The following is a 14982-nucleotide window of genomic DNA, read 5'->3' as shown; positions in this document are numbered from 1 at the left end:
ACCAATGTCCGGGCTCACATTTGGCTTCTCCTCATAATGGGGGCCTTACAACTTTGAGCACCATGGATCATTGGTAGCACCTAATGAGGGTGGGGCATTGATCATATCTAACATGATCATCATTTAAATGGTAGGCATACATGTAATATGGATAAAGAGTCTGGTATGACACACATGGATGAGCCATTGGCTCCTATTCATTCATATGTATGTGGTCCCATACTCTACCAGTCATTAGGGGGTGCAAAGCATTTTGTTACTTTCATTAATGACTATACACATAAGGTTTGGGCAATTCCCATAAAGCAAAAATCACATGTCTTGGCATTGGCTTGCTTTGGTTGAGAACCGGTCTAGATATAGGCTAAAATGTCTAAGGTCAAATAATGGGGGTGAGTATGTCTCTAAAGCCTTCGAGCAATTTTGTGATGAGAGGGGTATTAAGCATCAATTGACCGCCCCATAGATCCCACCCTAGAATGGTATGGCTAAGTGCATGAATAGGACAATTCAGGAGGAGCAAGTTCATAGTATGCTTAGCTAGGCATGCTTACCATAGCATTTTTGGGCTAAGGTAGTTACTACTAATGTGCACTTGATAAATCAATCCCCATGTACTACTCTTAACTATTAGGTTGTAGAGGAGGTATGGTTTGGAAAGCATTGCCAATGTGGTCCCTACATTGCATTCAGATTCTATGAGTACTATTCAGTTGGCCAAGAATCCAATCTTCCGTATGAAGATGAAGCACATTGAGGTACGTTACCACTTTATTTGAGAAGTCGTTGAGGACAAGTCCATTGAGCTTATCAAGATCTCCACTGACCAAAATCCTACAAATCTACTCACTAAAAGCCTCTCAACATAGCATTTTGCCTTCATTAGGAAGTTGATGGACATTAGATAAGATGATGTCTTTCCTCATCCTATTGTACTTATGTACATTTGTACTTTGTCACTTTTTTTCTTTTTCTCTCCTCACTAGGGGCATATTTTCCTTTAAGTGGGAGGTTGTTGGGGGTAAAGGCACCTGTGTCTAGCTGCCCTCGCATACCCACATACTTGTACATTGCAAGTGGTGGGCGTCCATCATTATCACTTCATTCTTTATTCTTTCAGTGACATTTAAATAAAGGGAAGGCCAGCCACACATTGTGACTATTGGAGTTTTCACATCTTGTGTGTCTCTCTCTCTTGCTCTTACTCCTTCCACCATAGCTCTTGCTTTTGCTCCATGCTTCCACGTTAGGGCTCACTCCCTTCATCTTTATGAATGTTTTGTTGTTGATCGCCATCCTAGTTTCTAGTTATTCACGTGTAATGGGGCGAGTAAAAAAGTATGATTCCTATAATTTGAAATAGTAGATTGAGTCAACACTTTAATACAAAAAGGATTATATATATTCAATAGGAAAATATTAACTACTTTGCATTATGAAATTATCCCAAAGTGTTTATATGCTTATGTTAAAAAATAGTATGTTGAGTCAATTCAATACAACAAGGATTGTAAATATTCTATGGGTAAATATGCTAGTATGCTCCAAACTTTCATGCAAAAACTCTAAAGTATTTCAAAAACTCTAATCAAAGGGCTCACTAAATAATTTCCCCTACTTCTTTATCCGCCTAGCTCCCCCTCTAATCTCGATTCCTTATCTAAAACCCCTTCCCACAAGCTCCCTCTTTTCTTCACTATTCTAGCCCAAGCCTCCTTTGCCACTCTAACTTTTCTTATTTATCTTCATATATCTCTTGGCCATACCCCACATACTTTTCCAACCCCCCTACCTCCCCATTTTCTACTTTTCCCTCTAGCTTCCTCAACTTGCCCCTTCCCTAACCCCTTAGAACAGTCTTTTCCCCTCTCAACTCTCCAATTTAGTCTTTCCTAAACCCAACCTTTGCCCACAACCATTACCTCCAATAGTAGCCCCACCCTCTTCTTTGTCTCCCCTTCCCACCATCATTGCCTATCTCTCACCAATCTCCCATCCACCATTAGCAACCTCCCTCCACCTCTATCTCTCTCTTGCCAACCTCCCTCCACTATCACGTCATGCTGCCAGCTTACCACCCATGCTACCAATCTTCTATCATCGTTCGCTGCCACACTTCCTCTAACACCTTCTTCCACCACCACTACTAGTCTACCTGGCTAACTTGCTCACCATTTTCCAAATCTACTTGTTGGAACTACTCACCCAAAAGTAATCCCCAAATGAAGGTTATGTATTTAGGAGAAGGTTTGCTATAGGAGGCTTTATATTTTTTGCAACACACTCCCTAAGGGTTGTTACTACATTTGGTCAATCTAAAGTATACTTGGTTGGTGTATTTTTTATTTTGATGATCATGAGTACCTTTGTTATTAGAGGAAAGATTTTGAGGACTCCTAAGGTGCAATTATCTTTTGAATATATGATGGGGTTATTGTATGTAATATGGATCATGGTGCAACTCTCTTTTGAATATATGATGGGGTTGTTGCATGTAATATGGATGGTGATTGTTTGGATAACTAGAGCAAATTTAGTACAATGAAATAAAAAGAAACTTGAGTTGTGGATGGAGATGGCTTGAATAATTGGAGCAATTTTGGGGAGGATGAGATGAAGATATATAGGTTTTCAGAGATTGCGATTTGGATTGTTGAGCTTCTTGTTGATGATGATGATTATCTTGTGGATGAAATGCTTAGGTGGCATGTTACATATGGTGCACTATTGGTTCCTTCAAGTTGGGTTTTGATGACAGATGCTATGCTTAACTAGCTTCTAGTTTATGAAAATATCTATCCAAGGAGGATCCTTTGCTCTATCTATAGAATTTGTCCTAGAGGGTTAGGTTTCTTCATGGAATATGGGCACATTGATTGCTTCTTTTTGATCCAAGTGGTAGTAGAAAGATAGATTAAGCAAATGATGTGATGAGTATTTTCTTTCCATGTTATATAAAAGGATCAATAATTGTTGGTTTGATGTGATGGCTAACATGGGCATGACTATTCATTGGATTGGGAAATTATGACATGTTTTTTGGAAATTGAAAATGCACTAAGATGTGCAAGATGGAAATACTGCACAACCATATGAGCTAGGGAAGGAGATTTGTTATGCATCACAAGTATTCAAATCTAGAAAGTTTTTTGAAGTAATGAGCTTTGATGTTTTCTCAAACATTTTATCGAGGCTTTTTCTATGAGTAGCTATGTTTAACCTAGAGCCACAATATTAATATCAAAGTAGTTGTCTATAATGCAAACTAAACTTTGATAGCATGAAAGTATGAAGTGTGGTAAGGTGAGGTCTATTGATGAGGTTTTGTTGGAGTAATTACACTATCCTCTCTAAACTTGGCCTTACTATCTTAATTTCTCTCCTAATCATAATCATAATTTAGAATCTTTTAAAGGGTTTTGCTTATTGTAATTAAGAATTTTAATCATAATTTAAACCTAAATCATATTTAAGAATTTATTTTGAAAATAAATAAATCATAATCAACCATAATCCTTATACTACTATTAATCTTCATCACTTTTAAAAGATGAAAAACTCTTAGATATATTATCATTTAGATCACACACACACACACACACACACACACACACACACACACACACACACACACACACACACACACACACACACACACACACACACATTGTGTGGAAGGGAGGAATGTTGATTGGCATGTGTTGTGAATTTGATGATCGCATGTCATGAGTGGCAATCTTTTCCTACAACTTTCAACTTCCAAGTGGTATGTGCATATCATAATTCATGTACTTGTAAGAATGTGCTAACTGTCAAGTAAGAGTGAATGATGCAAAAATATGAAATATCAAAACGAAATGAGAGCTAAAAAAATAGTAAAGCACTAAAATATGCACCCTAAAGTCAAACTATATTCATGTAAAGTTGTGCAATTTGTTTAAGGCAAATTTTGCCTACATTGGGTTGATGCAAAGGAAGATACAATCAAGTGTGCAAGTCATAGTCTCTACCTTCTATGGCTTCTGATACATGAATCACTTTGCTTTGCCATCGCCAAGTGATAAGACACACAAATGTGCATAGAAGCATTGCCCTTGTATTCTTTATTGCTCTTAACTTGGGTTAACTAGAATGTCAAAGTTAGCCTCTTAGGTCGAGTTCATTAGAAATAATCATGTGAGAATAGCACCCTTAATTAGAACTATTGCAATTAGAGCAATCCAACTAGCTTCCAACCAACTAAGAATCACTTGGTTCACATGTGTGGTTTTTAAAATCGATTTGGCAATTGGTTTTATTCTTGATAGTAAGTGGGAGTGTGACCAAAGAAAGAAAGCTGCCCACTTCTTGTAAATATACCTTTCTAGAAATGGTGACCCATCCCTCTTTTAATTAAATGATATTAAGGAGCATTAGTAGCTTATCAAAAATTTGAATTATTTAAAACAATGTTCGGTTGCCAAGCCTCCCTTTCGGAAGTTACGGGGCTTGAAAAATTGCGTGCAACGAGATGCAATGGGTTAGCTTGTCGATGGGCCAATGTGAGGACACATCCTTTGTGATAGTTTTTTTACTTTTTGAGTGAACATTAAGTTATATATTAATAGGTTTTTTAAAAAAGGGGGATTTACAAAAGTGGACCAAGGTATAGGAGGTCCATCTTGGGGTTTATGCCAACAAGCTGATTGGGCATAAAACACCCATACAAAAGTATAAGTAGCTATTAGGCGCTCTGCGCCTAGACTTAGCCCGGCGCTTCGCGCTGGGGCGGGCGCGATTTTTGCGGGCGGGGGCAGGTGTTGGACGCGTGGCACCTGCCCCCGCGTTCTCTTTTTTTCTTGTGGGGGAGGTGGGGGGCTGCCACGTGGCACCCAACCCCACCTCTCGTTAACTAACAAGTAGCTATAGGATAATATATGCTTGGCAAATGTGATAGGTTTCTTAGTGGCCTCCTTACCCAGGAGTCAGGGCCATAGCCAATCTTTTGCAACCGAAAGCTTGACGGTAAAAAGTACGTGTATCTGGACAATATTCACACGTGGCACTTGAAAAATGGAGGAAAATGGAGAGCCCGTCTCGGAAGTACAGAATTCCTGGCGCTGAGCGAGTCTCTGAGAGAGCGGAAAATCCTTATCCAGTGCGTGATTTCCATTGCGCGTGACATCGTATCAGTCACGGGCCGCATCCATCCATCCATATCCACATCTTAACTGCTGTTGCGTCGTCCAAGCACAGGAGAGAGAGAGAGAGAGAGAGAGAGAGAGAGACTCCTGGGAGGATCAACGGTAGAGGAGCAGTTTCTTTTGCGTTTTGGTGGCTTCTTGCTGACATTGCGTTTTGCTGACAGCAGTGTGGATTGCTTAAGGAACCAGATTATTTTGAACTCACACAGACGCCATAGCTCCTCACATAACAGCTTTCACGTGCTGTCAGTCGTTGAAACTAAGCTGCAAGTGCCACAGAGCTTGCATTGTGGACTTGCCTTCCGAGCAGGAGCACGTTCTAGGTGTCCTTTTCTTTGGCAAACATGCCATACACTGCTGCGTTTGGAACCACTAATGCAAGGTCGGAGTCTGGGTCAGTGCCTCCTTTACACTTAAACCTATCGCAGGAACCTCGTGTTACCTCTCTCATCAAAACTTGATCACAGATGGAAATGCACACTTCCTGCTATAATGTGCTAGCTGTTCCTCATTTTGTATTGTAGTGGCCAGCTTCCTTCTGCAGCACTGCATTGATCTAAGCTCCAGAAGGTCTTTGAGGAGATGCAGAATTCCTCTGGATGTGATGGCTCGTTAAAGCTTCATGGTGTTATTTCAATGGCAAACCCCTTAGAGTGCTCACAGCTATCTTCTACCCTCTGTAATGAGATCCCATCCTTGGAAAGTTTGTCTCCTTATTGTGTCCACACACCAACCTCATCAGCTGCTGATGTCCACCGGTGCAGGTTTGGACATTTAAGAGCAGGAACAAGAGCCAAACTCACCACTGCAAGAGTTAACTGCAACCAAACAAAATTCTGGGACAGTTTTAATTTCTCAATTAGATGGCACTGTGATAGAATACCGCTCGCCTTCTCTTGTTCCAGCTTAGAAGCGTTTGGGAAGCAGGAGGTCAATGGGAAAGATGAAGCAGGTGATGATGGACAGTCGAACATGACTGCTTCAGATCAACCAAAGAGAGTTTTGATATTGATGAGTGACACTGGGGGTGGACATAGAGCCTCAGCAGAGGCTATTAAAACCACTTTCGAGCTTGAATATGGTGGTGCTTACCAGGTTAGAGATTCTCTTGATCTTATCTTTCTCTCTTTGAGTTAGAATGCAACATTTTGGGTTAGCTGTGAAAGATTCTTTGCCTTGTCTTTTGCCTTGTCTTCAGGGTCAAGCTGACTGTATTGTGTTTAGACCTCGAGACTCTCCCTGTAGTCCCTAGATAATTACAAAGCACCAATATCTTGTATGGCTGTGCAGCAAGGAATCTGGTGGATCACTTCAATTTAGACATTTAGTTCTGGGTGAGATCGCATTAAAGGTTATAAGAAGTAGACCTAAATCACTTTTGCAGGATCCATTCTTGGGGCTTCACTTCCATTCGATTGTGGGTATCAGCAGGGTGTGCATTTCTGTCTATGCTCAGGTGTGCAGGGGCTGGGAATAGCCGTGGAATCCTGAAAATGCACATGACAACAGAAAGCTTCTGATCCAAATAAGATTCAAATGGGATTCACCATTTGGAGATCTGTTGTGGTTGTGAAGTACAGTGGATACTGCCTTGGCCGAAGAGAGAGAGGCTATACCTAGTTCTTGAGCATTGGCTGAGCCATCTTCAAGATAAACATGTTTTGGTGCTCTACTATAGCATTCTTTGATGGCCTACCAGCATTGTGAGGAGAGCATCTCTTGATCACATTTCTCAAGCTGGCAAAACCTATTATAGTCCCAGCTTTGGAGTTCAAGAAGATCAAGTGTTTGTGAAGTTAGCAATAATCAGTATGAAATAGATGGTCTTGATTATAGACAGGATGTGCATGGGGCTTTAACAAATCTGCGTTGACAAGCTCAAGAGCTGTGGAAGCCTTATTTAAGCAAGGCTCTCTTGCATGTGCCTTGATGGTGACTTGATGAGTAGGTGTGTAGATATTTGACAACCACCTGAGCAAATGAGCATGATTGGCATATGGCATAGAACCTTAGTGCAAGCATCCATAGATGGCATTTTGCCATTGTTTTGACTCAGCCGCTAATGTAATTGTTGAGCAAGGTGAGCTTATCAAGCCCACCTTGCTATCATGTGACAACAATTGAGGATCAAGTTGGTGTTCCTATCCTTGAACAAGGTCCCATAAATCTTGGGAACCCAAAACATGCCGCATAAGGTTAGACCATGTTGCATATTTTGACCCATCCATCCAAACAAATCTTATAATAAAGTGCACACAAAAAGCTCTTGCATTTTGGGGTCAGGCTGGCTGAATGGAGGGAAAATTAGCTACATCTTGGAAAGAGAAATTGTAGATGCCCTACATTTTGTAGAAGACCCGAACAAGGCAAAAAATCTACATTTTTTGTGACAGATCTGCTCTAAACAGCAAGCTGAGTGTGGTCTTCTCTTTGTAGAATCTCGAAGTCCTTACTTTGGCTTTGATACCATGTTAGAGAGCACAACAAAAGAGGAACCAAAACATGGAGAGAGCAGGGAAGAGAAAGACTGCAATGAAAGAAGAGAATGGAAGAAGAAAATCTGCTTTGAATTTGAATCAAAGCTGAATACAAAGGTGGATTGATCAGTCCCTGCACATAGCCCAAGGCATCATTGAGGGCATTGGATCAGTTTGATGATGGAAGGCAGATTGGAAGACAAAGAAGAATCCCTCAATGTTGGAGTGTGTTCTAGCATTAGGCCAAGCATTTAATGCTGGCCGACCTCCATCAAATAATGCAGGAAATGTTGGCACAAATAGAGAACTGTAGATTGCCTCATACTGGCCAGTGTGAATGTAGTCCAAACCTATGATTTAGAAATACACAAGCTGGAAAATAACCAGCAAGGGTTAAGACACCTAGAATCGATTGGAAGAGTAATGCATGCTCTGCAAAGAGCTACCTCCTTTGTCAAAACACATGATAGATTGAGTGTCAATGCTCCTAATGTTCTCGTTTGACTCAAATTGAGGCTGATAGATAGAAGATGACGGTGCAAGTCACACATGATTGTTAACATAAGGGACATATACGTCGGCAACATTTGGTTGTAAATAGGTGGTTGTATTAGGTTGGCCATAGCCATGACTTAGGTTGATGAGCACAAGGAGTGTTGAGGCTAGTAGTTGCTCTATAGATATGGTAGGTTTGCTTGTTCTAGGTAGGTGCTTTTATGGTAGATGGGTTGTAGGATTTGTTCTAGGTAGAAATGTTACATAGTAGATGTGAAGCTTGAAGATTGGAGCAAGCAATGGTTGGTGTGCATGGAGCAATAGTAGGTGAGGAAAAAAGTAGCCAAGTCCGAGGCTCAATGGCAGTTGTGGTGGTGGCAACTCAATTGAATGGTGGAGAAGGTATGGCTCTAATACCATTGTTAGGTCAATGCTCAACTACATACTCACATACATACACTTTGTCATGAGGACATGTATTTTTAATGTTTAGCTTTGGCATTACTAAGTTGTGCAAATGTGAGGTGCACATGTGAAGTGCAAGCTTGTTAAGTCATGGTGATGACCTAAGTAACCCAAGTGAATAGTCAGTGACATTGCCAAAAAGTTGTACAAAGTTATGTCGGATAAGTGCTTGTGGGCACTTGGTGTTAGTTTGGGCCTAAGCCATTAATTGGGCCATTAAATGTCTAGTGGTGACATTGGGAGACTAGGCATTAATTTATAAATGAATGCTAGTTGTAGGCCAATTAATGTTGGGACAATCAAATGTCCTATAGGGGTTAGCACATTAATTGTGAATGGGCATTGGGCAATTCTTGGGTAGGGTCAAACAAATAGTTAATTACTTTTTAGAAATTAAATTCTAAAAAGCAATTAAATGAAGCTGAAATTTATAATTAGAAGGCTGCCAATTGGCAAAATAGGTTGCCACTCGTCAAAATTACGTACGCAAATCGGGAAAGGACCTGTTGAGGGTGATTTCAGCCATTTGGTGCATTTTGGGCTGAGGAGTGCAGTGTGCTGCTACAATACGCATCAACAGCTTGTGTGTTGTTCTAGCTAGCCAAAGGGGCCTCAACAACACGTGACTATCCCCGAGGAGGCTAGCAACATTAGGCAACCTCAGTTTAGGGCATATGACAACCATCTGGGGAACATAGGTCAGTAGTTGACATCATTTTTGCTGTCCTTGATCAGGACAACAGCTGGTGTAGACACTTGTGTGGACAAAATTGAGAAATTTCTCTCTCCACAATTTTCTCTCTCATCTTGTGATTATCCCTTAGTAGTTCTCAGCCATTTCCAACTTGGGGTGAAGAGCAATTGCAGAAATTGCTGCTGAAACCCAAATTTGCAGCATAAATTAGGGGTTCCACAGCCACCTTGAGATCCATGCTCAATTATTAAAGACCCAGGTACTCCATGTAGCAACTGAAGGCACTAATTTGCATCTGATTCGAGGGACAACCCATTCTCAAATTATTGTGGCTTGCATGCAAGAGATTGAAGAACCAAATTAAGCCCGGATAGAAATCAGCCCATATTTCAGTGTATTTCAATCTTATAGCAATACAAGATAAAGAAACACCGCAAGGGGTGCTAATTGTTGGGGCCAATTGCATACTAGCTGTCCAAGATTAAGTGGTGAAGTGTGTATTTCTAGATTCGTGTATTTAATGCTTGCTGTAATTTGAGTTAAATTAGGTTATCACCACCCTTGCCAAGAAGAAAGGCTGGTTTCATGGTTTCATTGCTACAATATATAAAGTCCCTTGGCTAGGTGGGCCTGAGGCACTTGTGTACAAGTCAATCAAGTTGCATATTACTGAATTGGTGATCAGCTGAGTGCATTATAGCAAGAATGCCATCAAAGAGTGATTTGGGTTCAAGTCATGATGATGCTTCATCTTTTGAAGATACACAAAGCAATAGGGAAAATGCAATGCCTAATCTTGGAATAGGCTTATAGCATAGGTAGCAAGAGAAAAATGTGGATTTAGAGCAACAAGTGGGTTCCTCTAGGCCACAAAATGCTGATGAGCAGCAAGGAGATCAAAATATGATGACTAGTTTAAGGCTCGGTTGAGGATAATAGTAGGCATCTTTACTCAAATAGCCAAGGATCCTTAATTCAAGAGATTTTTGAACTCTCCAAATGTGGGAGCTCTCGCTCAATTGCCAAGATCTACGGATTGCTTATTATTTCGAGCGTTTCAAGCCAAGTGTAATGGCTACCTCTCTCACATAGTTGTGCGTACTCTCGCACTCCATGCTTGATCGAGTTGCCTCTTTTCACACGTCTCTGATAGCTCCATGATTGAAGGCACGGACTGCTTATTATTTCAAGTGTTTCAAGCCAAGTGCAATGGCTACCTCTCACATAGCTGTCCACACTCTCACACCTACATATCTAATGAGCTTACCTTCATGCTTGATTGAGTAGCCTCCTCCCACAAGCTCTCCATAGCTCCACGATTGAAGGTGCACGCTCAAGCAAGCTCGATCCTTAAGCTCCAAGCTCCAAGCTCGATTGCCGCACGTGAGACAAGAGAAGAGAAGAGAAGGGAGGAAGAAGAGAGGAGAAGATAGCGAGCTTCACCACTGCGGTCCCTTACCCTCACACACTTACTCTCTTTCACTCCCTCATACTCCCTCTCTCAAGCACAAGCACAAGCAAGAACAAGAAGCAGCTCTCTTTCACTCCCTCATACTCCCTCTCTCAAGCACAAGCACAAGCAAGAACAAGAAGCAGAAGAGAGCTAGTTTTGGCAACACACAAGAATGAGCTTATTCATTTACTTTTTGCCTTTTATACATGCCCTACTCCTCTTGGGTGCCCATCCATTTTTTACACGACTGGCCATTTTAGCCTAGGTTCTCTGTCCCTGTTGTCTTCCTATTTACATTGCTCCTTCACCTATGCCTGTCTACATTTACAATTTGCATAGGAGGAAGCTTGGCGCTCTTTTACAAGGATTTAGGGCGCACTTTTATATTTAAGATGCGTCTTTTCCCTTTTGCACTTGCCTTGGACATTTAAATTTGCTTCTTGTGCTTTCGGCCTTTTTCTTCTGTTTTTCCATTGGGCCGTCTTTTTCCGCTTTGTTCTGCGTCTTTTTAATTTTCTTTTGCTTTCTTTGTACCGGGTTAACATTACTTCCCTCCTAGCCCAATGCCAATTTCATGGCGCTTGTTGGTACTTGTTGATGAGAGCTCGGGTGGTTGAAGGGTAGTCATGTGGGTCGATAATGGGGATTCATGGAGATTAGATGTAGGGAAGAAGCATCACTCAATGGATGTAAGGTTGTGGAGGTTGAGAGTAGATGGAGTGAGTGATGGGGGTCTCTGAAGTCGGTGGTTGGTTGGGGATTGTTGAATGTACCTGAAAAGGAAAAGGAATTGCACTACCTGGGGGGTGTGCCTATCTCACTGTGTAGTGCGGGGTGTACGCGCTAGTGAAACTGGGAGTTGGGTCGAACCTGAGGGAAGCCTGTGGGATTGTCCCATATCAGAGGACCCAGTTGGTGTATAAGGGGAGGTGCTGTGGGTGTGACTTAGGGAGACAGGACTAACTGTAGGTGAGTGCAAACTTCCTAGGTGTGTCGTGCCCTTTATGTGCCCTAAGTGTGAAGTGGAAAAATAGGGAGGGCTAAGGGACTAGGCATGGAGTCAGTTGACTGAGGCCATCGGACGACGCACTTGACTTGAGAACCCCTAGGTGCAGTGGTTATGGCACTTTGATATTACATGAGAAAGCTCTTTGTTCCTTTCCTTTTGTTGCGTGTGGGTTTTTTTTTTTGTTGAGGTACATTGGGAGGGAGTATACTAGATTTCATCTTGATGCTATTTAGTAGCTACATTTCGAGGAGGCATGGCTTTGCATGTAGCCCTTTTGGTTAATTCTTACATTGAGAGGGGTAATAAAGAGGAAAGGATGATTACATTTTGAGAACTTGCTGTCACTCATATCTTCCAAAAGGCTCATGTAAAAAGCTGGTAAGAGAGCGACCTTAATATCAGGCGGGTCATTGCATAGTTGTCTATCCCTACACTAATATCAAAATAGAGGGGTGGCAGGTGCTCTTCTTGGGCTACATGTTATTGTTTTAGTGGGATTCACAAGAGACAGAGGTAATTACAATTGGTAAGGAAAGCAGGGTTGGGGTATGTTGTGAACTCGTCCAAGAAGTGAGTAATGGAGGGTCGAAGATCTTGTGCCACAAAGGTTAGGCATTCTTTAGGAGTGGCGACATTGATATTATAGATCAAAGAGAAGTTATACTTGCCATGCTTCACCCGATCAAAATCCACGCCGTGGCACCTTGGGTAAGCCATGTAGGTGGGGTCATCCTTTTTATATGGTAGTGTGTTGCAAAAAGCCATCAATGCCTCAAAATTGGTGTCCCAGTTCTTTCGGCACCATTTAGGTTAGCCTTCATAGTCTTTGACCTTTCTCAGCTCTTCCATGACTTTATCCTTCCATAATTGGAGAATAGAGCATGGACTGTCTTTGCTTGCAGTGTGATGTCAGGGTTGGAAATGTCGGCTAAGCTAACTCCATCATTCGTGCATACTTGGGCCTTGTTCATCCCTAGCATACTATAAACTTCTCTTTTGGGCCGTCTCTCGAGCTTGTTGACTGGTCCTAGAGCTCTTTCCACCATTTTGGTGCTCAACCCCACTTCTACTTTGTGAGTCTCTCCTCCTTGTCTCACTGTCATGGTACCACAGTTCTTGTTCGCATTGAAAGTTTGCAAGAACTCTGTGCACTTGTTGTAGTCAATGGCTTGGCCGACCTTCTCCATATATGTACCAAGATGACCCTGGTTGATAATCTATTTTACAACTTACTTTTTCATTGCCATCTTTTCTAAGTTCTGGATGCTTCTAAACTTGAGTTGATTAAAGGCCCTTGTTTTTATTGTTAGACCGTATTTGACATGCTTCTTTTCCGTGAATGGAAGCTTGCTACCTTTGTCGTGTGCGGCCATCTCGGGTTCTTGTCATGATGCAATGGCTCATTATTAGTTCACTTGAAACGACTTTTTGCAAAAAGACGAGGGGATCATGAATATATGCTATGGAAAGATGAAGTGATCAAGTACAGAATGAAAATTTTTGCTTCAAGCAATCCGCATAGTCCAACTAATAATTTTATAAAAAATTTCATTAAGTACAAATTGACTTTTATCCATCCTTTTTGCTTCTTAAAATTCGGTTTAAGGTTGAAGTCGTGTCTTCTTTTCTGCCTTACCCCCTCCCCCCCCAGGAGTAATGAAAATCCTTCCTAGGATTGGAGGATGAAGGGTAAGGGCATTAAGTGCATGCTTGCTGTGCTTTACTTCATCACGAGCCAATCATAGAAGTTTGGGTTATATTCCAAGTGGGCATGATTGTCCATGTCATGAGGTCTAATGCTTACATGTGTAATGTAGGTTAAGACATCAGTGAGAAAGTCACCGGAGTTCATCCTGCTAACGATGTTTAGTTCTTCCTTGGTCAAGACTCGATTGAAATAGGGGTGGGCCATGATGCGGTCCTCTAACGGTTGATTGCGACTGATGGTCAACACTCTAAACGAGGTAGGAGCCACATAGGTTGGATTGTACTCAGAGGTTTTGATTACACGTCTCTGCTCGGCATTGGTCATAATTTGGGAGCTCCTTTGTTCCCATTGGAGATGAAGAGCATACCACTTACGCAGAAAAGAAGAGTTAGAGCCAGCTAGCTTTTTCAGCTCTTCTAGCTCTTGGCTTGGCAGAGACTTTGCTCTTGCTATAGGATGTGATTAGCGGTTGTTTGTGAGCTTGCTCTCGAGAGATCTTGTTGGCAATCAATTCCTCAGCTACGATGGGAATCTTGACAAATATGAATTCGGATTCTTCCCAGGTGCATGCAAGGAGTATACATCTGCTGCTAACAGCTCTTCTAGGAGGCCTAAGTCAAGCCGTTCATAACTCCTATAGCCAGTGTGAGGAAAGTGGCGTCTAATTGTCTAATACAGGTGACTAAGTCATACCCCGTATTCGTGGCTAGGTCTGAGGTCAAGGTGAGGATAGATCTATGCTCATAGGAGGGTTTGAGGCCTGCAGCCTTGCAGGATGTTGGGGTTTGGCTAGGTTGGACAACTTAGGAACTGATGCTTGCTTTGTGGAGTGGTTAGTAGAGTGCTTAGTGGCTACTTGTGCAATGGGTTGGTCTTGGGGCTCAGGTGATGCGTTGCTTTTGGCTTGTGGAGTAGTTGGGACATTGGGAGTGGCAGGTTGAGTGGGTCTAGGGGCAGTTGATTGCAGTTTTGGTCGATAGACTCATTGAGGTTCTATGGGTTTGGTGCTTTTTGAGCCAATTGGTTTCTCATTCCTCGTTGGCTTACTATTTAGTTGAGATGGGTTGGAGGCCGTGGATTGAGGGGCACGTATGCCACTTGTAGTCTTGGGCAACCAAATCCAGTTGTTGCCTTCGTAGTAGCCTTGAGCACGCAACAGGTCTTTGGACACCCATTGTGGCGTGACCGTATGTTTGCTTCTATAGTGCCAACTTTGTCTCCTAGGCCTAGGGTGTGAGGTTTTGTGGTTACGGGTTTGTGCGGTTTAACTGCTAGGGGGTTGCAATTGTCGTTTGGGCATCCATTTGAGTTGTTGCTTAGTAGTCTTGGGTGTGTCACCTTTGGGTTGTGGCCGGTTTGTCTTAGCAGGGTGAGACAAGTCATGACCCTTCTCCTTGGACCTTACACTAGGTTCTTCTACCGGTGGCACTGCAAGCTTCGATGGAGCCGTGCTCCCCTTGCCAAAAGCTGTCACTTTCCAAACATTGCCAATGGCGAG

The 14982-nt window shown here is 42.1% G+C and overlaps 1 protein-coding gene across 1 annotated transcript in view; it reads left to right on the top strand.

Moving 5' to 3' along the window:
• The first annotated feature begins 5038 nt into the window (after window positions 1–5038).
• MGD1 (monogalactosyl diacylglycerol synthase 1) overlaps window positions 5039–14982 on the top strand; it is a 115406-nt gene continuing 105462 nt past the window's right edge. Inside the window, exon 1 of the mRNA XM_087678486.1 lies at window positions 5039–6278. Coding sequence (XP_087534612.1) covers window positions 5766–6278 — 513 coding nt within the window. The 5' untranslated portion in view covers window positions 5039–5765. The remainder of the gene's footprint in view (window positions 6279–14982) is intronic.

Source organism: Lygodium microphyllum, chromosome 5, assembly GCF_053477565.2.
Source record: "Lygodium microphyllum isolate KBCC chromosome 5, Lygodium_microphyllum_v1.1.10, whole genome shotgun sequence".
Classification (NCBI taxonomy): Eukaryota; Viridiplantae; Streptophyta; class Polypodiopsida; order Schizaeales; family Lygodiaceae; genus Lygodium; species Lygodium microphyllum.
This window is presented reverse-complemented; position numbering and strand designations above follow the sequence as displayed.